At 47.2% G+C, this 26,929-nt stretch overlaps 2 protein-coding genes across 13 annotated transcripts in view; one reads left to right on the top strand and one right to left on the bottom strand.

The window, feature by feature from the left end:
* Positions 1-9,826, top strand: part of Sytl3 (synaptotagmin like 3) — a 95,248-nt gene extending 85,422 nt beyond the window's left edge. For 9 of the 11 annotated variants that reach the window (XM_021251976.2, XM_004874547.4, XM_087187903.1 and 6 more), the window contains 6 exons: positions 1,748-1,850; positions 4,608-4,778; positions 5,935-6,040; positions 7,008-7,107; positions 7,953-8,158; positions 9,453-9,826. In XM_021251976.2, coding sequence (XP_021107635.1) covers positions 1,748-1,850; positions 4,608-4,778; positions 5,935-6,040; positions 7,008-7,107; positions 7,953-8,158; positions 9,453-9,562 — 796 coding nt within the window. In that variant the 3' untranslated portion in view covers positions 9,563-9,826. Of the gene's footprint in view, positions 1-1,747; positions 1,851-4,607; positions 4,779-5,934; positions 6,041-7,007; positions 7,108-7,196; positions 8,159-9,452 lie in introns of those variants that run through there. The other 2 variants (XM_013069169.3, XM_021251977.2) reach the window with 2 other exon arrangements.
* Positions 9,827-10,286: 460 nt separating this feature from the next.
* The window catches only part of Ezr (ezrin), a 47,151-nt gene continuing 30,508 nt past the window's right edge, over positions 10,287-26,929 (bottom strand). For both annotated transcript variants that reach the window (XM_087187904.1, XM_087187905.1), the window contains exons 7-14: positions 26,144-26,290; positions 19,599-19,695; positions 14,837-15,000; positions 14,319-14,449; positions 13,202-13,362; positions 12,775-12,867; positions 11,333-11,584; positions 10,287-11,203 (exon numbers count right to left, since the gene is read on the bottom strand). In XM_087187904.1, the coding sequence (XP_087044030.1) occupies positions 11,039-11,203; positions 11,333-11,584; positions 12,775-12,867; positions 13,202-13,362; positions 14,319-14,449; positions 14,837-15,000; positions 19,599-19,695; positions 26,144-26,290 (1,210 nt within the window). In that variant the 3' untranslated portion in view covers positions 10,287-11,038. The remainder of the gene's footprint in view (positions 11,204-11,332; positions 11,585-12,774; positions 12,868-13,201; positions 13,363-14,318; positions 14,450-14,836; positions 15,001-19,598; positions 19,696-26,143; positions 26,291-26,929) is intronic.

The raw sequence follows: 26,929 nt of genomic DNA, 5'->3' as shown, positions 1-26,929 counted from the left end.
ACTTAGATGAAATAGACATATATCTTATAAAACACAAATTACCAAAGCTTGACCTGAGATGAAATAGAAAACATGAATAGTCCTATATCTTTTAAAGAGATTGAATTAGTAATTTGGTATGATCTAGTAAAGATGAAGATGCACATACCAGCTGTGGGTATAGCTCAAAGATAAAGCACTTGCCTACCATGCATAAGGCCCTGAGTTCAATCCCCTGAACTCTCCTAGCCACCTACACGCATGTGCACACACACACACACACACACACACACACACACACACGTACATACCCTGTTATTCTTGGTTTTGTGCCTAGAAATTCTTTCATAGGTGCACCAGGAATAAGTATAATGGTCGTAGTAGAAGTGTTTATAATAGCAAAGACTAAGACATAAGACGAAGGTTCCTCAGGAGGTTAAATGACTCATGGTAGGTTTGTACAATGGAGTCATATTATTATAGATAGATGAGCTAGGTAGAAATATTATAGGTAGTCAGATAGGGCTAAGTTCTTGAGAGGGCCAGGACAAAGGTGAAACACACCACACCTCCACATCAGCTCAAAACCAGGCCTCAAGATGGAGACAAGATGACCAGACCCACATACTCCTTTAAAGAACTGGGCTTAGGGCCGGGGATTTAGCTCAGTGGTTCCGCTGCCTGCCTTGCAAGCACAAGGACCCGAGTTTGATCCCTGGTACCAAAAAAAAAAAAAAAAGAACTGGGCTTAGTGAAGTATAGGTAGGCATTGACCACTCTGGGGGTGACCAGAGACCTCTGGACCCACTGACCCCTAGGAGAATTCTTGTTCTTTCCATCCATGCTAGCTACGTGACTTGCTTCCCAATTGGACCACCATTACCTAAGTGATTGTACTTGTAACCTTATTGGATGTTCATGGCTGTGGCCCACATTGTACCCACGTGGGCTTCACCCTATAAAACTTCTCTGTAAAGTGGGGTCCCTGGGCTACCCGCTCGGGACCCCTCCTGCCCCTCAGGAGCTTTCCTATTACTAAATATCTTCCTACTTTTAACCTCCATCATTCCTAGGACTCATTCTTCAATTTCTAGAGAACAAGAACTCAGCATATCACACAGTTAACAGGTTGGGAAATGTAGTATTTCATATTTCCTGCAACAATATGAAGGAATATAAATGAGCTATTGCTACACATAGCGGTAGATGAATCTCATATATTGAGTGGAAAAAAAGCAAGTTGCAGAAGACTATATGTGAGCACTTTTGTTTATATAAAAGTTCAAAAACAGAACCCTCAGTAGAGAAGAGCACAGTCTTTGAAGCTTAAGGAGAAAGCAAAATGTGAGCCCTGAGCTTTCCATTTCCTCTTTATTCTTATGGGGTTAGAAGATAGTGACAGGTAGAGTTAGAGGCAGAGAAGCTGGGGCATGGCCCCATTGTTCAGGTTGAAGAATCTGGTTCCAAGGTGCTCATCAAGTGGCAGAGGAGAAAAGGACACAGATTCTAGGAATAGGGCATGAGCAAGGTAGGCAGAGCTTCCCTCTTTCCCCCCAGGAATATTCCAGGGTGATTAAATAGCCAACACTGGTCAAAGCCACTGATTCATTAGTATTGCCCATGTCAGTCTTGGTCACTGAGCCTTTTCTATCAACTCAAAATCCAGAAGGAAGCAGTGTAAAGAAAATGCTGATGTGTGGGTTCTACTTCTTAGGATTCTTTGTCAGCCCTCTACTGAGCTCTCACTTTGTCCTGCGTTTGGCCACAGGTATGTAAAGACCTACCTGCTGCCTGACAGGTCCTCCCAGGGGAAGCGCAAGACTGGAGTCCAGAAGAACACACTGGACCCAATCTTTCAGGAGACTTTGAAGGTACTTTCTGGACAAATATTCATGCCCTGAGCCCTCCCAGTCCCAGGCTGTCCACATGGGTCAGAGTCCAACAATGGTGTTTTCAAACTCTTGAGTCAGTTAAATAAAAGTGCAGACACTTAAACATTTCTTTGTGGCTCTGTCAGTCATTGGCAAGTTGGCCGAAAATAGATTGCAGCCTTTGTACGGGAAAAGTGTAGAGTCTGCAAGACTTAAGAATGGCTTTTTATTAATGATTTCTAAGAAAATGAGGACAGAACCTGGCTGCCTCTGTGTCTCAGGCTGACAACTAAGCACAGAGTCATTTTAAAAATTGGTTTGTCTAGGGCTGGGGATTTAGCTCAGTGTTTCCAGTCCCTGCCTCCTAAGTGTAAGACTCCGAGTTTGATCCCTGGTACCAAAAAAAAAAAAAAATTTGTTTGTCTTGTTGCATTTGTATAAGTATCACAGAGGTATGCTCATACAAGGGCCCCTGGAAATAAAGGTGAGTCACTATCTTTGCAGAAGTGCGTCTGTATTGTAATACATGAAAAACTCAGGTTTCTTCATTTTTTATGAAAAAAGGCATTTTATGAAAAAAATTAAAAGGAATTATTTATGTTTTTTATTTGCTTTGATGCTAACAAATGAGATTATGGTTTAGAACAGTGCTGGGGCCTCACACCCTAGTTTGGGTTGGAGAAGCAGAGTGCAGCCTGGCAGGGGAAGAGGCAGCTGTGGGAGCCCCAGCCAGAAGGGCAGCCAGAGCTGGGGGACACCCCAGTCAGAACTGGGCAGCCCAGAAATCCCGCCATCTCATGCTGGCTGGGGACAGGAGAGGGCTTTGTTTGCCTGCCTTGGCAAATAAGGGTGTCTGTGAACTGCCAGCCAGAGGCCATCTGGGCGGCTGGCACAGAGCCCGGAGTTCATTAAATAATAATAGCCATTGTTTCCGGGGCTCCTGCTGCGGCCAAGTGCTTTATAAACCCACTAAGGGAGACACCAGAATCCTCCTTTTCCAACCGGGAAACCGAGACTTAGGGAATACTTACAAGTACTTAGCTTGAAGCCATGATGAACTGGCAGCCTTTCTCAAATTTCTTCTGTGTAGGAATCCCCTGGGAATTTTTAAAAGTTGCAGATTCTGACTCAGTGGGTGTGGGTGGAGCCTGAGATGCCACTGTTCCCACAAGTTCCATTGCATGCTGGGATGCTGCTGGCCTCACCCAGCTGGGTGGCCTGCAGTTCCTGTGCCTGTTGGGAGATCTGGAAAACTCTGGATTATGCCTGCTCACACATTTTAAGTTGATATCAAAAGTTTAGAAAGGTGTTTTGTGCTAGAGGTTTAGAGAGGAGGATTGTTTTAGATAAATATTTAGTTATATAGTTTAAAAAGTTTTATCTACTTTAAATTGTGCATAGAATTCAGAGCAATCATTTAAAATTATTTTTATCCATGGGTTTTAGCAAGACTCCTGTGAATATTGTGTAGTTCTGGGAAACTTTCCAGATACTTTTGAAAGAATTATACCTATAATCTAAATTCAAAGCATCCCAACACAGGTCAGACTCTTTTTTTTTTTTTGGTATATGTTTGCAATACATAATAATTATATTCATTTTGGGGGACCATTCATATATATCATATGATAACTTTTCTTTTTTCAGCTGCACTGAAGATTGAACCCGAGGCCTTCACACTGAGCTACATTCCCAGTCTTTTTTTTACTTAGTTTTTGTTTTGAGGGAGGGTCTTGCCAAATTGTTAAATTGCCCAGGCTGGGCTTGGACTTTTGATCCTCCTGACTCAGCCTCCCAGAGTGCTGGGATTACAAGCATGCACCATCACTCCTGGCCCTTTTTTTTTTGTAATTCTTAAAGAAATTCATGTATTCCAGCCCCAGGCAATTTAGTGAGGCCCTGGCTCAAAAAAAAACAAACCAAACGAAAACAAAACAGTGGGGATTGTAGCTCAGTGGTAGAGTGCTTGCTTAGCATACATAAAGTCCTGGGTTCAGTCCCCCATACCAGAGGGGAAAACAAAAAAGGGTTATAAAAACCAGTATTTCAAAATATCCCTTGGTTTGGCACTCAGGAGGTTTATGCAGCCCTAGGGAGGCCATCAGGGGAAGATTGGGGTAGACCATGAGAACTGCCTCTAGTCAGTTTTGAGAAAAGTGTTCAAGTTGAGCATCTAGAAATGCAGCCTTCAAGTGTTCTGGGCCCTGTGCTCCCTTGGGCACCCCCTGTCCGATGAGCACCCTACGCACCCGGGGAGCCTTGGAATGGGCCTGGGAGGATGAACTGAGGTAGCAGGTCTGAGGCCTTGATATTGCCTGTCCCTGTTCTTGGAGGCACCTCCTGTGTCAGAAGCCCATGGGGTCTGGAGTGGTCTTAGGGGCAGCTGGTGCTGGCTTGTGGCCACAGAGCAGTAGAAAATAAGTCTTCTTTGACATAGCAGAAAGGAGTAATCCTGTTTATCAGTTAGGGATGACAGTTGGTGAGGTCCTAAGAAGTGTACCTGAGGGTCAGAGGGAAGTCAGCAGGGGCCACCAGGAGAGTGGCAGTGCAGTGGATATGAGGGTGCTGGCCTCAGGAGGACGACACGGAGGGAGGCTCCTTTCTCACAGGGCAGCAGACACTGCCTGGTGGTCTGTCTGGGTCACTGACTGGGGCGTCATAGGAACAAATGGGTTAGTTCGGTGTTCTGGACACACTCAGCTGAGTCTTGGGGATCAACCCTGGGAGTCCACTGACCATCTCCCTGTGTGTCTGCAGTACCAGGTGGACCCTGCCCAGCTGGTGACCCGGCAGCTGCAGGTCTCTGTGTGGCACGTGGGCACGCTCGCCCGAAGGGTGTTCCTTGGTGAAGTGATTGTTCCTCTGGCCACATGGGACTTTGAAGACAGTGCAACACAGTCTTTCCACTGGTATCCGCTCCGAGCCAAGGTGATGTCTGGTTTGGGACTGAGTGTCCCCCTCCCCGACCATGGTCTCCCTTTGCAGCAGCTAAACCCCTAGTACACTCTCTGTCCCCTGCTCCTCTGTTGTCAGCCTGAAGACGCCCTGGAAGATCTCTGTTGACAGCCCCTGGTGCAGGGCCTAGTATAAGATAGGCCACCACCAACATTGTCCAACAGAGCCTTCTTTGGCAAGTGGACTAGGAGCAGAGTGCCAAGCAAAAGGAGCCTCTCCTGAGGCCAGCTACTGGATTGTGGCCTGGTGTTGGATGGGACTGTGTGCTCATAGGCCTGCTCCCAGGAGAGGGCTCTGGTGATGGTGCCTGGTTTCTGCATAATGAGGGTGGCAGCAGCTGTATCTTACCTGGCACCCAAGAACCAAAACACGATGCTTCAGCATAGAGGCTGGCCCATGCAGCCTTCTAGGAGTCCTGGGCCTTCTGCCATTACCCTGAGGGCTGCTTCTCTCTGCTAGTGGGATCTGCCCCAGCATACAGACCAAGTAAATGTAGGTCCTTCCTACTACACTTCTCTCACCCCTCTGAGTGAAAGATTGATGAGATTCCAGGATCGTCTCTTCTATGGGTCCTTTTTTCATTTCTGACAGAATCACCCATGACCAGATAAAACACTTTGGTAGGGAGAGGGGTGCCCTCAGCAGGGGCTTAGGACAAAGTGGTCCCAGACTCAAAGCCTGAAGGGCCATTGTGGCTTTGGGTATGGACTGTGGCTCCTTCTGGATCCTGTGCCTGCAGCAGACCTTGGCATGTATGGAAGGGTAGATTGAAATCTTATTGACCTAAGTGAGGATGGGGTAGGCTTGGTTTTATTTACTTTTGAAAAATAGATTGTGCCAGGTTTTCTTAGGACTGTCCTAGTCCCATAGGCCTGGCCTCTGATTTGCTGGGGTGGTTTCTCTCCACCCTGGGGGGTGGGGTGTGTGGTGAGGATGGCAGAGGTGAGTCACTACAGAGGATGAGCCATCCAGCATGGACATGACCACTCCATCCCAGGGCCCCCTGCCAGAGCCTAAGAGACTCTGCAGGGGCGGTAAGGGAGCACATATGGACAGAGCTGAGACAACCCAAGTGCACAGCAGGTTCTGGAGGGCAGTCCTGCTTCTGACTTCTGTCTGTTGCCCGTAGGCTGAGAAATATGAAGATAGTGTTCCTCAGAATAATGGAGAACTTGCTGTTCGGGCCAAACTGGTCCTTCCTGCAGAGCCTAGAAAGCTCCAGGAAGCTAAAGAAGGTAGGTGACTCTGGGCCTCTGAGGATTTGTTGTCACTATCCCCAAACCCTGGAGGGAAGGTAGGTTGAGGGAGGGGCAGAAACTTTCCTACTGTTTCCTTCTAACTGTCCACTGATTCTATACTCCAGGAACTCTCACTGAGAGAAGTGGAGGTAGCCTGGGAGGTGGTTCCCCAGAACCCATAGCCAGGGATTAGGGGTGGGGAGGGGGACTGGAGTACCCTAACAGGCAAGGCCTCCAGTGCCTACTTACACCACTCTAATGACACTGGCTTGGAGGCTTTCCTCCTAGTGGCACGTTGGACAGTCTCTGGTTCTACCATGGCCCCTCTTTACACTCTGGGACATGTTATGGATGAGGAATTTAGCCCACAAGGAACCAAGAGAACTTCTCAGGCCACTGGTACCTGCGAGGCTCAGAGGAAAGAGCTGTTGTCCAGCAGGTGACATGGACAGGCCCTTGAGGATATTACGGGGATTTAACTTAGACAATGTGCAGTGTGTGGAAACTGTAAGGGCAGATGAAGGAAGACAAGGAGAACAGTCATTTCCATCGTACATTTAGAGACTATTTGGTGGGAAGAAAGAGGAAATCCTGCTTCTGAGTTTACTAGGCCATGAGCAGGCCAGCACCAAGCACCCGGGGGTCATTCCTATCCTTAAAATGGGCTTGGGACACTCAGGTATCCCAAACTGCTGGCCATAGCCAGACAAAAACTTCCACATCTTTCTCTCTATGGGGGTTCCTCTGTACTCTGCAGCCCTTACCTTCCTGGGGCTTTGACAATCCTGTCATCACCATGGGTAGCTTGAGAACAGGGCCAGCAGAATCTTCTAGGGAAAATGCCCATTTTCCCACCTGCTCCATGGGATTTGGTGGCTGTGTCAGCCTCCTTAAGACACTGTTTTAGGGGGTGGGATTACATACTAACATCTCAGAAGTGGGTTTGATAGTCCTTTCCTTCCAGGAGATCAGCCATCACTTAATGGTCAACTTTGTTTGGTGGTGCTGGGAGCCAAGAATTTACCTGTGCGGTCAGATGGCACCTTAAACTCATTTGTTAAAGGGTAGGTATTAGTAACTAACTACTGTTTATCGATTATCTTGTGTAAGAAATACCAGGAAGTGTAGCCATGTTATATTCATCTTACTTTAGATTTCCTAAGAAAATCCAACATAGCAGCTACTGAAGACCCTGATTTCCAAGAATTCTTGGAATTTGGAATGCTGAGGCTTGATTTGGAATAGTGTGTTTTAACCTGAACCTCTTATCTTCTTACTCCTTGTTATATCAATAAATCAGCTTTGAAATCAAGTACAAAAAAGTAGTGTTAGTAAATATTTCCTTAGCTTAAAACTTCTCTTGGATTAGCTGACACATGCATGAGTCCACCTTTTATTCTGAGTCAGTGCAGGTGTGTTCGTTATCTCCAAAAGTAAAGTAAACAACATTAATTATATTGAAATGCTGAATCCCCAGTCACTGACAGAATGAGAAAATGACAGCCTGCTTTGTCAAGACAGAACACTTGTGTTCTAATCCTGTCTCTTCTTTGTATGGCCTTGGGTCAGCTGAGTTAGCTTTTTAAAATTTATTTTCCTGAGAACAGAGGAAAGTGAGATTGTATGTATAAAGCCCTGGTCACTGTAGCACAGAATGTGCCATCAAATAGTGATTGGTAGAGATTATGACGACCACGTGGTCTCAGAAATCCACTTTGAGGGTAATACCTGAGGCAGAATCCACCTCTGAAAAATCCTAGCAAAAGGGACATGGCCTTGTAATGTCCATCCTAGTTCATGGCAGAGAATGGTATTTACGTTGGATGCAGCACTTGGTGTTTAGTTTGCACCCAAGTGGAAGAGGGGACATGTTGATGGCAGTGGTCACAGGGTCTGTGTTTTCCCTCAGCTGTCTTACTCTGCCAGACCAACAAAAACTGCGTCTGAAGTCCCCAGTGCTGAAGAAGCAAGCTTGTCCCCAGTGGAAACACTCCTTTGTGTTCAATGGTATAACCAGGTCTCAGCTGAGGCAGGCAAGCTTGGAGTTAACTGTGTGGGACCAGGCCATTTTTGGTATGAACGACCGCTTGCTGGGGGGAGCCAGACTTGGTTCAAGTAAGTCTAAGATATTTCATGGGTAATATGTCATCCAATGCTTCTCAAATACAGTGGACCCTTGACTTAAGAACTCAATTCATTCTCAGGGGCTGCTTGTAACTTAAGGCTCCTCTACATAGCCTTCAAAGAGTCTCTCCTGTACATAGGCAGATTTCAGTGTCTTTAGAGAGACACTGGCCCAGGATTTCTCAACACCACGCAGGAAAGGATGTTGTAATGTTCCTTCCAGAACTCTTTATGGGTTAAATCTGTATCTGAGACCATCTGGAAGGACAAGGAGCTGGCATTCAGGTCATAACTCAAGACTGTTTGTAAGTTAAAATTCCTGTCATAACCCAAGTTGTTCGTATGTCAGGCCCGTCCTAACTTGAGGGCCCACTGTTGTGGAAATCACAGCTTTGTTATGTTCTTATGATTGTTTTACTTGCACGGGTACCATGAGAAGAAAAAGTGCTTCCATAACAGCAATTTAATTGGCTCTGCCCACCATAAATAGAAATTCCTTAGTCTACAAGGGAGCTATAATACAGCAAAGTATTTTGACAATTTAAATCAGATTTAGAGCTGATAAACAAAAGTTATAGGCTTCAAAATGGGCAAGGCACAGTATTTGTTTTTGTTTCTGTTGTCAATCATGAGGATTATTATTTTTTTTTTGGTACCGGGGATCGAACTTGGGACCTTGCGCTTGCAAGGCAGGCGCTGGAACCACTGAGCTAAATCCCCGGCCCATAAGAGGATTATTTTATTAAAAGAAAACATCTTAACCCAAACAAATGGCAATTCAGAAAGTACTTCATTGAGAGGACAAACAGGGACACTATTCAGTGTTGCTCATGGGTGGGGATGCCTCTGGCAGTGTGGGCAGCCCTTTGCTGTTGGGGGGTTGTGCCCCACCCCTGCCCCCCAGCTGCCGATAGTGTCTCCCACACATGGTGACCAGACAGCCCACACGTCTGATGACCCTCAGACAAGACCTATGCTGTCCAAAGCACATCTCTTCCCTAAGAAACTCCCTCCTGAGAACAAACCTGGTTCCCCACCATCCACAGCCACGGTATTAAGGCTAAGGACTTCCCTGTGTACAGGGATGGAAATGGGGGAGTTCTAAGGAATACCTCAGGACCCTACTCTCAATATTGGTTCTGTTGGGGGTGTTTCTCCTCAGTGCTTGACATTTTCTTATGAGGTGAAGTGAAAAACACCTCATTGGTCCTTGTTTTTAAAAGCTGGGAAGGGATGGGATGAAATCCTCAGCCACCATCATTAACATGTCTGTCTCACATTACAGAGGGAGACGCTGTTGGAGGTACAGACTCATGTTCACAATCAAAGCTTCAATGGCAGAAAGTCCTTTCCAGCCCCAACTTATGGACAGATATGACACTTACCCTGCACTGAAGCAAAGCTTCAAAGCTCCAGGGTAAATTGGGCATGTTGAAGTGCTGCGTGCCTGCTAAGGTTAGCAGGGTGTGGGGGTCTCCGCTGGGCAAGACCCTCATTTAGTTCTGTCAGTGCCTAAAATAGCCCTCCATATCTGTATTCAACAGAGCAATTGAGTGTGGCATAAAGCAGTCTTGGATTACTGTTTGGGTCATGGAAAATGGCCAGATTTCAATAAATGTTCAGCAGCTACCCATCTGTTTAATCAAACAGGGAAAATCACAGCTTTGTTGTGTGCAATTCTGAGAAAAAAACGAGCCTGGTGAGGATTCAGTCCCTCACGTTCACCTGTGGGTGCTGTTTCCAGGTGGTAAGCTCTAGGGCCTGGGGATGTCCCGGCAGGCCTTCCAGCTCTGCACAATGGAGTGTCATTTTGTATGTCTGCAGTGTGGAATTCACACCTGCACATGGCATCCGAACTGAAAAAGGGCAAAGAAGTGTACAGAAAGGAAAGCTAAGCATGAGCAGAGCCAGTGGCTTAGGAAAGCTGATGTGGAAATGGAGGAAATAGGTGAGAACAAGGTTCTTCTAGGTCCGTTTCTTCAGGGCTCGATCTTACCGTGTATTTCTGACAAGCTTACACAAACACTGAAGTGTGCAATTAGAACACAAAGAATTTTTACAGATGTGATTACAGCAAGTAATCAGTTTCATTACTGCCCTCCCATCACAAGTGCCATGGTTATGTGGTTTTTAATATGTAATTTTATTCTGTAAAAGGTAACAAAATATACAGAACAAAACTTTCCCTTTTTAAAACTAATGTTACAAACCCATATTATCACTTACATATAAATACTATACTCTAGAGCTGATTATTAGTTAGGTGTTAAGTCCAACAATGTATTCTAACTGTTTAAGCAAAAAACCAAAAGTTTATTTATTGGAGTCCTCCTGTATCATCCATGACCATGGCAGATCTCTGCCAGCTGAACAGAAAGTCGGAGGAAGGAAATCACTGCATGTGGAAGAGGGCTTTAGTTTAGACTTAATTTTTCACCCCTCAAAACATGTAAATATACAAAGATGGATCCTTCATAGAAATCAAATCAGTGTAAGCTCATTTCAGAAGTAGAAGTATGGCACAGATGTAAGCCGCAATGTGGTTTAATGATACTGAACCTCGCATCACATAGGCCAGTGTGAAGTTTACTTGGATTTTACAGGCATCTTAACTCCATCAGTCCTGCTCCAAGCATACAACAGGAAATGATTTGATAATTATAAAAATCAGGCCTGTTTGGCACTATGATACAGCCGGGAAAAATAACCAGGGTGCGCCTGGCCAAGTACTTCCACTGGGTAACTGCTTTAAGGGACCTGAACATGGTGAGGGATTTCTGGGTTTAGCGCACTAAAGAGCCAGTGTGCCGAGGCTGCCCAGACCCTCAGGCAGAGCCCTGCTGCCAGGCGCCCTCTGCATTGCCCGGGCCTCTACATGGCCTCGAACTCATCAATGCGCTGCTTGGTGTTGCCCTGCCGGATCTGGCGCAGGGTCTTGTACTTGTCCCGGCCTTGCCTCATGTTCTCATTGTGGATGATGTCATTGTGGGTCCTCTTGTTCTCATCTCTGGCCTGTGACAACTCGTTGCTCAGAGTCTACAACAGGAAGCAGTGTCAGTCAAGTGCCAGCCCTCCCCTGCAACCCCAGCGACCCCACCCCTAGGGGATGTGGGAAGGCCAGGAGAGGATGGGGGAAGTGCAAATGGAAAGGCAAGCTTTGCTCACCAGCAGCTGCCGCTGCACACGCTCATTCTTCTCGGCCTCGGTGATGCGCTTCTCCTCGTTGCGGTCGTCTAGGATGCCCTCACTGGAGAGCTCTGCGCTGTAGCCCACGGGCTCCGCACCCTCCTCCTGCAGGTTCTCCTGCACGTGGTAACTCGCAGGCTCATACACAGGCGGTGGTGGGGGCGGTGGGGCCGTCATCACCAGGTGCAGCTCCTCCTTGGTCTTCACCAGGTCGTCCTGGGCTTCTTTGGCCTTGGAAAGCAAGTTAACAGGTGAGTGGCTTCCTCCACAAGCATGTGCTGGGACTGTTTCCTCTAACAAATGGACATGGCCCTCTCCCCTGTCCTGGCAGCTGCAGCATTGCTCAGCACAAGGGTCCATGGCACAAGAAAACCCATATGCCAGATGGTGGACATTTTTACAAGTACCATTTCTTTTTTTGTGCCTCTAATCCTAGTATGTGTTCACTGTATACATTTTGGAAAAGAAACAAAGCCCCCAGCTATGGGAGGAAACTACTGAAGTTTCAGCATGTAGTCTCCTCGTTCTTTTTAGGGGCTGCTCATCTAGCACTTTCCTGCCCATGAATCCAACCAGCATCTTCATGAGGTACAACCCAAACCCACCACCTCCATCCCCTTCCTGGACATGAGCTTGGTCTGACCTGCTTTGCATCTAGCTTTTCTCACTTTTTCAAAAATGGAATCTTCTGCTTGTAGGGGAATAGGAATGTGGGGTGGAAAACAAGGAGGCACCAGGCTAGAGGGATGGAGGGGACAGGAGCCTCCAGAGCACCTGTTATGTCCACAGCACGAACCACATCTAGACGGTCTGAAATGCAGGACTTGGGTGGAGGGATGAGCTCTCTGCACGGGTCTCAAGAATACAGCTGCAACTCATCAAACTCGTGTGAGGTGCTCGTGTAGTCTCTAAGCTACAGGGAGCACTTGGGGGTTGGGTATTGCCTCTATTCCACAATAAGGAGACTAAGGCTCAGAGGTAAGGCTACCTCCCTGGCTCATCACATATCTGAGTGGCCGAGCAGGGACTCTCACTCAGGTCCAAAGACCTCCCAGGTGCTGGGTTTCCCATGGTGGCCTGAAATGTATACCAACTGTCTTGTTTCACGCTCTGGGACCCCGTTGCAGGCCATATCCAAGTAATCAGATTTAAAACTAGTTCCTGATCAGGACTGCCTGATCATGGCTGAACATGCAGAGTGACAGGAACAAATAAGAGGCTCTTTGTTCCTCTGCTAATCCCTGAGCCATGCTCACTAGTGTACAAGGTCAAGCCCGCTCCTAGGGGGATTTCTGCTCCCTCAGTGCAGCTGGTCTGGCAAATAACAGTGAAACATCCTAGGTGCTCTCAATGTGTGCTGCCGGCCACGCCAGACCATGCTCCCAACCACCTACAAGGCCTCCTCACCCGGGCACACTCACCCTGTGCTGCCACTCCTCTACCTCGTCCTCCTTGCGCCGCCGTGCCTCCTCCAGGAGGGCGATCTTGGCAGTGTACTCTGCAAGTTCCGTAGCCTGGAAGGGAAGCAGACACTAAAGTGGCTTCTGGAGCCCTTTGGGCAGAGTCCATTTGTGAATGAATGCTCACGTGTGCTGGTAAATGGCCTCCACGTTACACCCTGTGTCCCTCCCTCTCTCACCATAGCCACGAGGCTCATCAGTACCACCCTGTGTCTCTGGGACCCTGGGTGCCCACATATACCTCCTAGCCTGGGACTCAGACGACAGCGAGTCCCGTCCCCCTGGGAAGATCTGTTTACAGCCCCTGATGAAAGTCATTACAAGGCAGGTGTTGGTGCAGAAGCAGCCTCTCTATTATTCAGCATCGTGAAACCCAGGCAATCCTTACCAGCTGCTCCTGGCTCTTTATCTGATCCACCGCCTGTCTCTCCAGCTCCTCCTTGGCCCGAAGTGCAGCTACACGGTCGGCCTCCAGGCGCTCAGCCTCCTCCTGGGCTCGCTTCCTCTCGTCCTCCAGCTGGAGGGCTCTCTGGATCTGGTCGGAGAGTTCTGTGGAAAACACCAAACCACAGCTGCTTGAAGCCCTAGGCCAGGGACTGGGCACCCCTAGTCTTCCCTTCCCATCCCAGGGTGGGCTGAAGAACACAGGGGAAGCCTCTTCCAGAACCACTGATCCTGGGACTGAGTCACAGGCGGTGAGCGCCACCTCATGGTGCTTATGCTTCTATGACAACCTCCCCAAGATGCTCAGGCACCACTGTACAGAGCTGGTCAGACATCAGTCTTCCCAGCCACGGTCTGACCCCTCTTGGTACCATTCTGCTCAGAAGGGTCTCATTGCTCCCACATCACCTCAGCACTTGATTACAACACTGAAATGCCCTGCCAAGGTCTTCCCTGGCTGCCAGTGAACACAGCCATCACTGTGCTACGGCACACACCAGAGGCTTTGAGGGCAGAGCTGATGGCGTGATCCTTGGACCAACGGTGGTGCTGAGCTGTTTGGACAACTGTAGATATGTGGCTTTTAAGGAGCCCTTGGTTTTGAGTCTAGGTGGTCAGGCATGGTGCAGCACAGCTCTGCCACTCACTGGCCAAGTGACTGTGGGTTGATGACACTGTCTTGGTAAACCTTAACGTTCTCATCAGGAAAAATGGGGGTGAGTCAGTATTTACTTTAAAGAGTTAGGGGAGGGCCGGGGATTTAGCTCAGTGGTTTCACTGCCTGCTGCGTAAGCACAAGGACCCAAGTTTGATCCCCGGTACCAAAAAAAAAAAAAGAGGGGAAAACTAAATTAGCATACAAGTTAGTAAAGTACAGAGTTATTTTCTAGTCTCAACACCTTATCATCATTTCTCTGCTCCAAGTCTCCGTTTCTGGGTAACATGTTAAGCACTGACATGTTTTCCTCAAGTTTCCCCCTTCCTAGCTCTGTCCAGGTCCCGCCTGCCTCCGTGGGAAGAGAAGAGAGACCCAGAACCATCGTGGGACAGTGCAGTCCCACCTTTCTCAGCCTTCTTGGTCTTCTCCTCATAGTCCTGCAGCCGCAGCATCAGCTCCTCCTTCTCCCGCAGCATCTGTTCCTTCTCCCTCTCGACAGTCTCTCTTCTCTTCTTCTCGGTCTCTAGCTGCTGCCTGTAGAATGGAAGAGGAGGAAGCACAGAGGGTTGTGCTCTGGCAGGCCTGGCATATGGATGTGGTGGCATATCTGCAGGAGCTGTCTTGGGATGGTCTAGGATGATGACAAACCTTTCAGAGCTTTCAATGACACAAACAGCCTGCTGCAGCACGTGTGCCATAGGTTCGTCACCATTGGTGGAGGATGAAGGGAGCAGATGCTGAGCCCAGCTCCCTCCTCAGTGCTGATGCTGGGACTAAAGGGTTGGGGATGTGGGTGACTGGGCTCTGAGCAGGACCAGACTGCTTCTTCCAGGCTCTTCTGACTAGAAAAGTGCAGCCACTGGGGGTCACCTGACAGGCAGGCCAGCTGTCACATGCCCACCCCAGCACCAAGCCACATACCGCTCCAGTTGCTTCTGATGCTTCTCCTCCCGTGCCTGGGCCTTCATCTGCTGCACCTCAATGGTGTCGGGCTTCCTTCGGCGCATGTACAGCTCATGGTTCCCCATGCAGAGCTGCAGGATCCGCTTGTTAATTCTCAGGCGTGGGGCATAGAACACAAAGTCCTGCCAACAGAGAAGGGCAACTTGGACAAGGACTCCTTTGGTGGCTTTCTTCCCCAAAACCACAAAGTATGAAGTTCTAGAACCTTTGCTAAAAGGACAAATGTGGCAGAGGAAAGAGGCCAGAAATGTTTATTTTCAGTGCCAGGAATGTAAGTTTTCTGCGACAAGCAGAGATGTGCAGGTGCTTACACCTCAGAGGTGTGTGTACAAATGTGGATGTTTATGGTCTGTGAAGGTGCATACACACCCATGTGTGAGCATGCATGTGTTCGTGTGGTCGGTGTGCACACACTGAAACCTCAAGACTGCATAGCAACTCCAAGGCAAGGCTTCTCCTGGCCTCAGGAAGCTCAGTATGGTCCACAAACCAGCCTCTCTTCCCAGTGTCTTCTTGGGTGATTTTTGTCCTCTCAAGCCCCACAGCTGCCATCATCATCTTCCCTCGCCCATTCCTGCCTGGCCTCCCTCCGCTATAGCCTGTCACCTCCCACACTGCTATGAGCATGTGGACCCACTACTGCCCCAGATTCCTCAGCCTGGCAAGTGCCAGTCTGGAGTGCTGGCCCCCACCACCCGCATGTGCACTGGACGACATTCTTTTGCATCCTCCTACTCAGCGGCATTGTCCAACCCTGTGTTCCCTAAGGACCCTCACTCTGCCTCTGAGTCTTGTACCCACCACCACAATGTGCTGACATCATGTCCCTCAATGCCTTGTTCTGCTACCTCTCGCTCCCATTAGACCATCAGCTCTGAGAGCAGAGCCATGTTCACTCATCTGTTTTCCCAGAATCAAACCAATTCTCGGTGTTTCACTGGCACTCAAGAAATAACCTGCCAGTGACAGCCACTTAGGGCACACTCCATGGCCTTGAGCAAGTCACTTCACTCAGGCTCAGTGTCAACCATGGAACAGGATGACACTATCCAATGGGACAGCTGAGGTTAAGTCATGTTTATAAGGAAGCTGGAACAGCACCTGGCACAGTAAAAGCTGGCTGACAGAACTCGAGCTGCCTGCAAACCTGGCACAAGGGAAGGCTTCTTGGAAAGGAGCACACAAATTCTGTAACCAGTGATTGCAGATTTAGGGGAGGGATGATCACCTTGGTTCCGAACTCCTGTCACAATTAACTTAGGGGGCAGAAAAGGAACAGTCTAGAAACTCACTAAAGGTATTTTAAAGCTAGGCATGGTGTTGCACACTTGTAATCCCAACAGAAGGCTGAGGTAAAAGAACTGAGGTGGGTTTGAGGCCAGCCTGGGCTATATAATGATTTCAAGGCCAAATCATGTCTCAAACCTCCCCCCAACCAAATAAGTAAATGTGTGTATGCATTTTAAAATGCCTCTTAACCACGGGTCCCTTGGTATCCAGATCCTGAGCACCTGGCACAGGGACAGAGAAAGGCGGAAGCAGAGCTGCAGGATGCCCCACTCCACAGTGATGACAGAGGGCTATAGAGTGCGCTGGATCAGCTAAGCAACACACCCAAGAAGAGCTTATTTAGTTCTTTTCATTGGCTCCAGAAACCCTGGGGTGACAGGCTGAGGCCAAGTCCTCAGCCTGTGAACTTCCGGGGTGGGGCTCCCCTCAGGGTTTCACACACTAGTTATTAAGTCATTGGGTTTTCCCAGGAGGGGGGCAGTGCTGAGAGGAACAGGCGTTTTTATTACCTATTGCACAAGAGAAAACCACCCTGCACAATGGCCTCAGAGGCACACTGCCCATAAAGGTTCTGGCTGTGACTCACAACTATTTTCAAAGAAACAAGGATTATCACTAACTCCCTTTTAGAAGAAAATCAGTCAAAGAGATTCAAGGGTCTTAAGACCTTCAGTCTAACATAAGAAACCTATCCCCTGGCCCCCAGGAGATAGGTCCCCAAACTACTGGAAAATGAAAAGAATAAGGGGTTTGTTGCTTAATGGGTGAGGGGAAGGGAGGAGGCAGAAGGGACTTTCTCCAGCTGCCTTTGAAGGAAGCCAGTCTCTGACTTAAAAAAAAAACCTCAAGTCCCCAGACTGTGCCGCCTGATGCAAAACCAGGAACAGGATAAGCCCTGGGCAGACTTTCTAAAAATGGAAGCTAGGTATAAGGAAGGTGTATGGAAAGAGGACCCAAGATCCTTTGGATGCAAATGGGCAAAGAGGCTGTGACACAAGCAAGACTCCAGGAAACCCCCACCACCCCGTCAGGCCCTCCCCTCTTGACCTGGCCAGGACCAGGGATGGGTGGCAGTGGCAAGAGCCTGGTCAGGGGCTCTGGAGAGGGCAACTCTGAAGGATGAAGCTAACTAAGCAGGAGCCTGGTCATTTTTCACTGTTTCAAAGCTGTTAAGCAAGCAGTTGCCCAAGAGTCCTGTCTGTGTTCTCCTTAGGCCACAGGAACAAAAAGGCTCTGTTCTGAGGAAAGGGTGCAGCCTCAGGCTCTCACAGGCCACCTACCTGGGCAGGCTGTGAGTGCAGCGGGATGGAGGTCTCACCCAAGTCAAAATGTGGCCCAAACTGCCCTGTGGCACTTGGCAGAAAAGGAGCTGGCTTTTGAGAATAAACTGCCCAGTCCCCAGAGATCCCTGCAGAAAAGGCCCCAGCAGATTAGGTCTCCCACAGCTCGTCACCCCTGGGGTTTCTTTCCTCTTACATGAAAGCTTAAACATAAAACTGGCTTTCTTCTGCCCAAAGTGAAAGACCGCCAAGCCAGGCCACTGGGCAGTCCCAGGGAGAGATGGAGGGTGACGGGAACACTGTCCTCTACCCTAATTCCCCAGGCAAAGGCCATGTTCCCCGTGAGTCTACCCCGCCTCCATCCATCTCTCCAACTCCTTGGCATGCTTTACTTCTTCGTCACAGCTGTGTTGTTAAGACTCATCACCAGGAAGCCTAGTCTTTGCCTGGCTTCCATCCCTTTCTTCTGCTGGGACGCAGGCTTCTCTTGACTGCTCAGGCCAAGCACAGTCCAGGTGCACAGAACCCGACTCCTTTGAGGAAGGATTCACATGGAGCTACTCTGTAGTACTAAATGTACACGAACTGACTCAGCCAGGTGTAACTGCCTCTGCTTGGGATTTTCTAATTATAAAATATTCTTTAGCTTTTCAAGAGCTAAATTTCTACCGAATTAAACATACACATACCCTAATTCAAACAGTCTGGCATAGAATGTTACTCTGTCAGCCACATTTCTAGAAGTGTTCTAAAACATTAGTAGCATCACACTGCAAAGATAGCAACCTATCAAGAGATTTCAGAACTTTTCCTCACTCTTCTAACTGCACCAGTCTCATTGTCCCTGTGATGTGGGTTTGCTACTACGACCCTCGGATGGTGGAGAGCATGTTAATGGAAGCGGTTACCAGGGAGCTGGAGAGGCTTTCTTAAACACTGGTTTAATCTTAAAGAACTCAGAGACTCCCATGGGGCAGGAGTCAAGACTTGACAAACAGCAGGAAACATTTCAATAAGGAAGAAAATACTTCCACAAAGTCAAGAACTGCTTATTTTAAATTATGCTAGACAAACCCATCCATCTATGGGAAGAGTAGTTGTCAATAACGCCACATCATGTTCCAAGTAGGTTTAGCTCTGCTAAGCAGTGCCCAACCCCAGGAGGCCTAACGGACACCAGAGATAGGACCCACAGCCCCTGCTGTCCACACTAAAACCTAACGCTTTAACTAAGGAACAAAAAGGACATGAGAACGCAAAGTCTTTTCCAGTCTATAATTCTGATAAATTTGGAACAGGCTCTATGGAGGAGAAAAAATTTCAAGTGGCATTTAAAAAAAAAATCAGATTTATGATTAGAAAACAAACCCCACTCCATTTCCAACACACGGTCATATATATACACATCTTAAATATTCCAAGCAAACAACAACTAAAAGCTTGAATGCTGACAGGATAAACCAAAATCAATTTCCATAATATGCTGGTGTTTGGCGGCTCTTAGCTAATAAGCCACATTCTTTACATTCCAAGATCTTCGAAGAATGTTATCTGTTCTCTAGCCCTACCCTCCCAGGATGAGAAAGACCAGAGCAAAGACCATGTCACAGAGTGACAGAAAAGGTGGAGGCCTACCTCAGTATAGGAGGTGTTAGGGCAGAAGAAACTAGGGACCAGCAACGCTCTGGCTACAAAAGGAGCCTTCTGTAATGTGGGTAAGTTCAATGGAGTTCTAAAGTCTGGCCCTTCAGACTTGCAGCCCTCATGGTCTGTCCTCCAGCTGGGTACTGGGGAGATGTTAATGACAGACCCATACCAAAGTCGGCATGTGGAGGCAAGATGGCTCTCCATGTGAACACGAACGCTTCGTGAGTCTGGGTGTGCCAGAGCAGAAACACAACACTCTGGGAAATGCTCATCGCTTGGCAAAGGTCAATGACACAGAACTGCCCTCTTCTTTGTAAGGAACAAAAACAGCCTGAAAACTTAGGTTGCAGTCATCTAGCTTTTTTGATGGACCCCTGGCCTCCAAGTAGTCACATGGCCCAAAGGATCACTGGCTTATACACAAATGTGAGTGTTCCTCGGAAAACTCAATTTAGCTATAAAATGATATGCAGTAACTCTGTGTAGAACCCACTTGAACTTACAGGTGCTTTCTTGTCGATGGGCTTAATGACAAACTTTTTGTCGTTGAAAGAGATGTTCCTGATTTCACTCCACGGAAAGCCAATCTTTGGGGTCAACCTATGGTTAAAAAAAGTGACATGACTTTAGACTAAAAGAGGGTTGTAAATCTAGTCTTAATTTCTTGCTGAGTTTTTTGAGACAGGGTCTCACTGTGTAGGTCCAGGCTGGTCTTGAACTCACTGTGTAGCTCAGGCTGGCCTCAAACTCATGGAGATTCTCCTGTGTGCTAGGATTACAGGCATGCATCACCACATCTGGCTTCTAGTCTTAATTTCTGTTAAGTTCATCTTTTAAAAATATAAACATATAAATCTAGTCTAAGAAGAAGAATAAATGATAAATACTATTATCAAATAGTCCCTACACATCCCAGGTTAAGTCAAGTGTCTGCAACTATGTGTGATCTTAGCATGCCCCCATTTACTTTAGTTTTCCTTAGGTTTGGTCACCTAACCACATCTACTTACCTGGATTGGAAATCTTATACATTGCTATTCCTAATCATCCTTCTGTCCTTTGATTCACCCCAACATCTTCTGCCTTCATCCCCACAGGTCCATCCTACCTGCCTCTCATATGACTGGAGCCCTACTTTCAGTCTACTCATCTGATTAGCTCCCTAACTTCACTTAACTTCTTCCTCTCTTCAATACGTCAACACATGTCAAGTATGTCAACCCACTCCTCAATTCAGCATCCAAGGGCTGCCTAACGCAATCCCAAACCTACCTTCTAACACAAGGTCTCCAGCCTTCCCCTCCTGGCCCCCAGGCCTGCTTACTTCTCTTCCTCAGTGGCTTCTTCCTGCTCACCATGCAGTCTCTTGTGTTACAGACTCTTACTGTATTCATTTGAGTAACTGCATTTTTATTTTCATTTCTGGAAACCAGCTGGGCAAAGGGTTTGTCTTGTTTTCTATACATGCCATACTCCGAGCAGCCAGGGGCTTGGTTCAGATTCTGCTTCTCTCTCAAAGTGAAGTGCATTCTCCAGGCTGGCCAGATACTGTCCCATGTCACTCTCCAACTTTTGAGATGGCCCTGAGACTACATAAAAAAAAAGCCCCACAAGATCCTACCCAACCGTCGTCTTTCCACTCTACTGGCCTGAACTCTGGCTTTTTAAAGAGCACTCCCAGGAGGGCTGGGGATTTAGCTCAGTGGATCTGCCGCCTGCTTCACAAGCATAAGGTCCCGAGTTCGATCCCCAGTACCATAAAAAACGAAACAAAAGAGCACTCCCAGGAAAGTCTATCATAGGATTTCAGGACCACATTGTTCTGTCTCATGCTTCCCGGTGGATTTCCAGGGATAACACCATTTTAGAAGTAAGGACAGATTCTCATTCAAATATTACCATCAAAAACAGTCCTTTCCCACATTCTGTAACTTCAGCAGAAAATAGCAGGGTTGGGAGGAATTTACTGCCTACCAATACATTTAAAGACAGGTGACTTATGTCTTTCTATGGTGACATAAGCTAGGTCAAGGCAGGTGGGCAGGTTCTGAAGGCTGTGAGAGGGCTTCTAAGCCTGACAGACGGCTCTTGTGGGCCACAGCAGTCATGGCACAGCTGTAGGAGTGATGCAAAGCTCTGGCCAGACTGGTTTTCACAGGAAAGTCTTTTGGTATACACCCTCTTTTTATGTCTCTGCCCTACAGGATATCACCAATACCCATAAAAACACAGCTGGCTAACATGCTTCTGTTATTTTATCTTCATCTATGGGAGTTAGGGGTTTTTAAAGATGAATTTTTGTTTATAGGTCTGAGAGCATCAGAGAGAAGCTCATAATATGGCCTGGTCCTGACACCATCTGCAGCCTATGCCCTCCTTACAAAGAAAGGCCAAGAGAGTGACATCAGGAGGCAGCTGTTGCCCCAACCCTCAAGAGCAATGCACTGGTAAGAGGAGCTAAAACTCAAACGACTGCTGCTCAAGGCACAGACCTATGGCCAGGTCAGCATCTCCAACTCCTGATATGGAAGGAGTCAGCCTCTGCTCTCTGGCTCCCATCTACACAGGCCTCCCAAAACAGTTTCTGATCTAGAAAACCCAGGCCAGGCCTCCAGCCTCTGGTTTCTGGTGTGTTCGGACTTTTAAACACTTTGAAACCTCATAACAATCTATGGCCACTTACAACATAATTGCACTATCAAAAGATGAGGACTAAATATGAAGGTTATGACTCACCTCTGAGTTAAAGAACTTTTTCTTCTTGACCATAGTTGGAAAATGAAAGCTTTAAAAAGTTTCCCTTTAAGAGATCACATGCAGGACATGAACATAGTCCACCCAGAAGACTGCTAAAGGATTTATATTGTAAGTGTCCTTCCTAGGATATACATTTTTTTAAAAAGTGGCTGGGTGTGGTGGTGTCTACCTATAATCCCAGAGAGGCAGGAGGATCACAAGTTCTAGGCCAGCCTGGGCACCTTAGCTTGTCTCAAATTAAAAAATAAAAAGGATTCTACAAGAGCAGTGACCAGGAGCCTTTGGAGAAATGGCTGATCCCAGGGCTGGAGCAGGGAACACACAGGATATGCCCAGAGCACCCTAAGGTGCTAAGGTCACACTCACAGACCAATGGGGCCATGTGGAAAGGGCTCAGGCACCAAGTCCAAGGGGCCAAACCTCAATCTGTGCAACGAAATAAAAACTACCAATGGATTATAACACAAAGACTTAAGATAAATATCCGTGAGTTTATATTAATATAATTCAATAAATGGAGAAATTGACTTCTTATAATCTCTAGTACCACAGTAGTATTTAATATAAATCTCATCAATCAATGATATAATAGATGAAAATTTAAGAATTAGGACAGTTACATAGTTTCAAAGTATCGCCCCAAAATATACTGCCAGTTACAAAGGGAAGGTCAGAAACTGCCATGGAGAAACCAGGCAGATACCTCCTTACCCAGTGATCAGTCAGCACCATCAGGGATCAGACACCCTGACACCATGTGCTGCCTCATGGGAGGCCCTCAGAGGTACCCAGCACTTTTATGGGACTTTTGCCAAAAGTACAAAACTCAGATTATGAGCAAACGTCAGACTTAGCCAGTACTTATATTCAGCCAGTACTTTATATTCAAAAATATAAAGGTCATAACAAAGCCTGTGGAAGTATCCCAGATGAAAGGACACAGAAAAATGCGACAAGTGAATGTTAATATGATTCTGAGTTGAGTCCTGGAGCAGAGACCAGACTTAGTGGGAGAACAGATTCAAGTGGAAATGTCTACAGATTGTTACTGTCACTGAATCAATGTCCACACTCTGATTTTGATACTTGGACAATGGTTACATAAGATATTAACATTTGAGGAAGCTGGGTGAAGGGCATACAGGAATTTTTTGTGTTATTTTTGGAAGCTTTCTAAAGTCTGTAATGATTTAAAAGTGAAAAAACAGTTAAAAGATTTAAACTCAAATCTGCTGGGGCTGGGGATGTAGCTCAGTGGGAAAGCACTTGCCTAGTATGCATGAGGCCTGGTTTGATCCCCAGCACATCCCAACACACACACACTCTGCAGTGGAGAGTGATAATGTTCTACAACTTGACAGGATTTTGGATTTTACAGAATTTTACAGGTATATTTATTAAAACTCAGCAAATGAACACTTAAGACTATTTCATTGCACTTAAATTTTATATTGTAACATACTGAGTGCTAGAAAGCGATCTGTATTTTCATTTTGGGGAAAATGTACACATGGTGCAATTTTCTTGAAATGTATCAGTAAGAGGTTGAAGGGCTCAGCAATGTGAAGTTGGAGTGAGTGAGTAGAGGTGGAAAGATGATATAGCAAGTACCATCCTGAGTAACTACATACAAAACAGTTTAAAGAAAAACGACATTAGCCAGGAGTGGTAGCACATGCCTATAATCCCAGCACTTGGGATGCTGAAGCAGGATTGCTGAGCATTGAGGCCAGCCTGAGCTGCACAGCACAAAAAAAAAAGAAAAAAAGACATTTTCCATGCCTCACTTTAGTCCCCAGCTTGTCCACCAGCTCCCTGGGCATCCCCTCCTTTGAAGGTCTGGAGCCCCAGGCCCAGCCAGTTCCAGAACTGCCTATCTGCACAGGTACTTTCTGATTGAGTGAGCCCCAGGGGGCTGGGGCTAAAGGGGGAAATGAACTTTTAAAGGACTAAACTAAATGGGGCAGGATCAGTTCTCTTTAGATTGTTTAGTTTTTGTATTTGGTCAGAGCATGCTCATTAGACCTCCCCCATTTCTACTGCCCACAGGGAAGGAAGGGGTTTTTGCCTGCCTTCTTGTGAGCTAAGGATTTAAAGAAAGGGGAGGTGATAAATGCTTGCAGTTCCCCTACCAGGCTCCCATGAAAAGCCAACCCCAGGAGACATGTCCTAGTCAGAGCAGATTTAGTATCAAAAAGGACAAAATAAAGATACATTTATTTGCAGAATGCACTGAATCTCTTATAGCTCAATTTACATACTCCATCATAGATTAGATTTCTCCCTTGAACAATGTATCAAGACTATCTAATTCTTGCCATTAGTTCTACTGGTAAAGACAGCAACTCAACAGCCAGCAGCTCAAGGGCTCAGCAGTCCTCAGACGTGAGTAACAATCTCTTGCTTTTGCTGCTAATCCCGCTGTCAGTATCTGTTCAAAAGGCCAAGAACTGGGGCCTACTAACTGATTAAATGTCTACCTAAGTGCCTTTTCTCTGAAGAGAGGGTGTGGCTCTAGGCAAGTTGGGGGAACCCCACACCGGGTGTGGGGAAATCTCATTGCAGAGCAGCCAGTTTGGCTTCTGAGTGGAGAGGGACAGAAGCAGCAAGACTGGGACTTCAGGGGGCTCATAGCTTAAATTTTACTTGGAAGAAATGAAGATTTCTGTGGGTTGGGGTGGTTACATGCTGACATCAGCAAGTCCCTGCCTATGGCTCTTTCTTGCTGCTTGAAAAACCTGTTTGGACAGCCCTAGCTATGGCTCTGTTACAAAACCTGGCCATTCAAGGAAGGAGTTCAAAGACAGAGGCAGTTTCCCACACATGTTCCCTGGAGGACAGGTGCTCTCCCTTCCTTTGTGCATAGCTCTTGCTGATAGCCCCCAGCTCCCAACTCAGGGGCTTTAAGGAAGGACTGCTGCTGGTTCCGAGTCCTTCATCTATTCAGACTGTTCTTGTTTCTCCTCCACACTGCGTCTAGCACCCTCAGACAAGAGCAAATTGCAAGCTCAACAGCACACTTCTAGGTTCTCTGAGAGGCCCTGTGATGCTCTGACAAGCGTCCATCCCTGATGGGAGCCAGCTCCCAGCGCACAGAGCCTGCCTCCATCCACACAGGTCCATACTTGCACCAAGGGAAGGTGTGAGGTATGGGCACAGCCCACCCTGCTCAGTGGAATACACCTATGCTCTGGGCTCTGACAGGAACACATTCACTGGGACTGCAGACTGATTCTTTATGTACCTGTCACCTGTCAAAAAAAGCAGTGCCATTCCTCTCAATAACTCCAGAGAGAAGCTTTTGGAAAATGTGAGATATGGGGCACTAAGAGAAAAAACATCTGAGAACAGCAGAGACATGAGCCATAAACAAGAGGTACACAACAGTGTTACTTAAAGGGACAGCCTGTGGCCAGCACAGGGACCAGGACATGTTACAGGTCTCAGGCACATCCTGGGACTCTGGGCCACTTAGCTCTTCACACAGACCAAAGCACTCCTGCCAGGAGCCTTCTCAGCTAGAGGCATAGCTGCCTTCTGCCACTACAGGGGACCCCTTCAGAGGGAAGGGATTCAAGGGGGAACTCAGGGAATGGACCCAAGGAGCCTCTCCCTGATGCTTCCCAGAAACAGTAGTGGGTGGCTTCCTACCGCTTCTTAAATCCAGAAGCTTCTGATTGGAAGCACCTAGAATCTAGGCTTATTCTTTAATCTCAGGAGCAACCACAAAAGACTGGCCCTCACGGAAATAGGGTGATAGACGGTACAGGTGAGCACCTGCAGCCAGCAGGAGGCTGGGCTCCTGGGGCCAAGCAGCTCTCTTTGCGTCACTCTGCACTCACAGACCTCACTTGACAACGCAAATACCATGAAGTGATTAGACACCTCCCGCAGGCTGAGAGGGCTTGGCTAATTACTTACACATACAGGCTGTTTACAGAAACTTCAAGTGTCTGATTGCACCATAAATATTCCTGGTTAAATTAGTACAAGTCTCGAGGTATGAGCCCACCTGGCCGGGCTGCCTAGGTAAGAGTACTCATAGATGTGCCAGGACCTGCAGGCAGCTGGTGGGTCTGGGCAGACTGGAGACTGGAGAGTGGAGGACCCTCCCCTGGGCTAACCGCTGAGATGACCAAGGCAAAGCCCCAAAACCTTTAACACTCTGGGCTGATTAAGTGCTAAACAGATACTTCAAAATTACTGCCAATACACACATTACTGCCATTTCCACCATTGTTTCCAGGCCTTTGACCCCACCAGCTAACAACGGTTATAAGCTTCAACTCACTTATCGTCTTTCTCATAAATATTTAATCCAAGGGCATCAACTCCAAGCCAAAGGTCTGTTCCTTTCTTATTTTTGATCTCAAAATAATTGATTCCATACATCTCCAGGTCCTGAGCAATCTTCAGGTACTCCAGCATAGCATTATCTCTAAAAAGGGAGGCAAAACAGGCATAATTTTAAGTAGTGTTCTGCATCTCACATAGTTAAACTTCTGCCAGTGTTAAAAATGGAGGACATTCACACAGATGGGAAAACAGCATAGGCAAGCAAGAAACTGGGCAGCTGAAGGCAGTTCAGCTGAGGGACCAGATCTGCTTAGAAGCAGTGCTCTGAGAGGCTCTTTCCTGTCCTGGGCCCTGGCTGCTGACATACCCTGCTCTCTCTGGAAGAAATGACTGCTGCAGGCTTTGAGACATTTTCTCTGAAGTATAACATCTCTGAAACTCATCTCAGAAACTCTGAAGCATAACATCTCTGAGGCCCAAATTGCAAAGGAACTCCTCAGCCAGGAAAATGCAGAGATACTATGTGTGTGCACGCGTGAGTGTCATGGTGGGACTCAAAGACAACAGGGCCTAGAGTCAGAAAACCTGGTCCTTTCTCATATTGAGCTGGCTTACAGCCACAAGTTCTTTTGTCCTTCATGCTTCACATGTGCTAACAGCAATTATTTTTCACCTGGGACTTGCTGTTTGCACTTATGCATATGTTCGAAGACAATGATCTTTCAAGCAATGAGAAAACGAGCACCTCTTTGACAGAGGGATGAAAAACCTCATTCTAATT

Source organism: Heterocephalus glaber, unplaced genomic scaffold, assembly GCF_053883595.1.
Source record: "Heterocephalus glaber isolate CG9 unplaced genomic scaffold, H.glaber_assembly_v1.0 deba00001523, whole genome shotgun sequence".
Taxonomy (NCBI): domain Eukaryota; kingdom Metazoa; phylum Chordata; class Mammalia; order Rodentia; family Bathyergidae; genus Heterocephalus; species Heterocephalus glaber.
The sequence above is the reverse complement of the archived record's forward strand: the minus strand, read 5'-3'. Positions and strand labels throughout refer to the sequence as shown.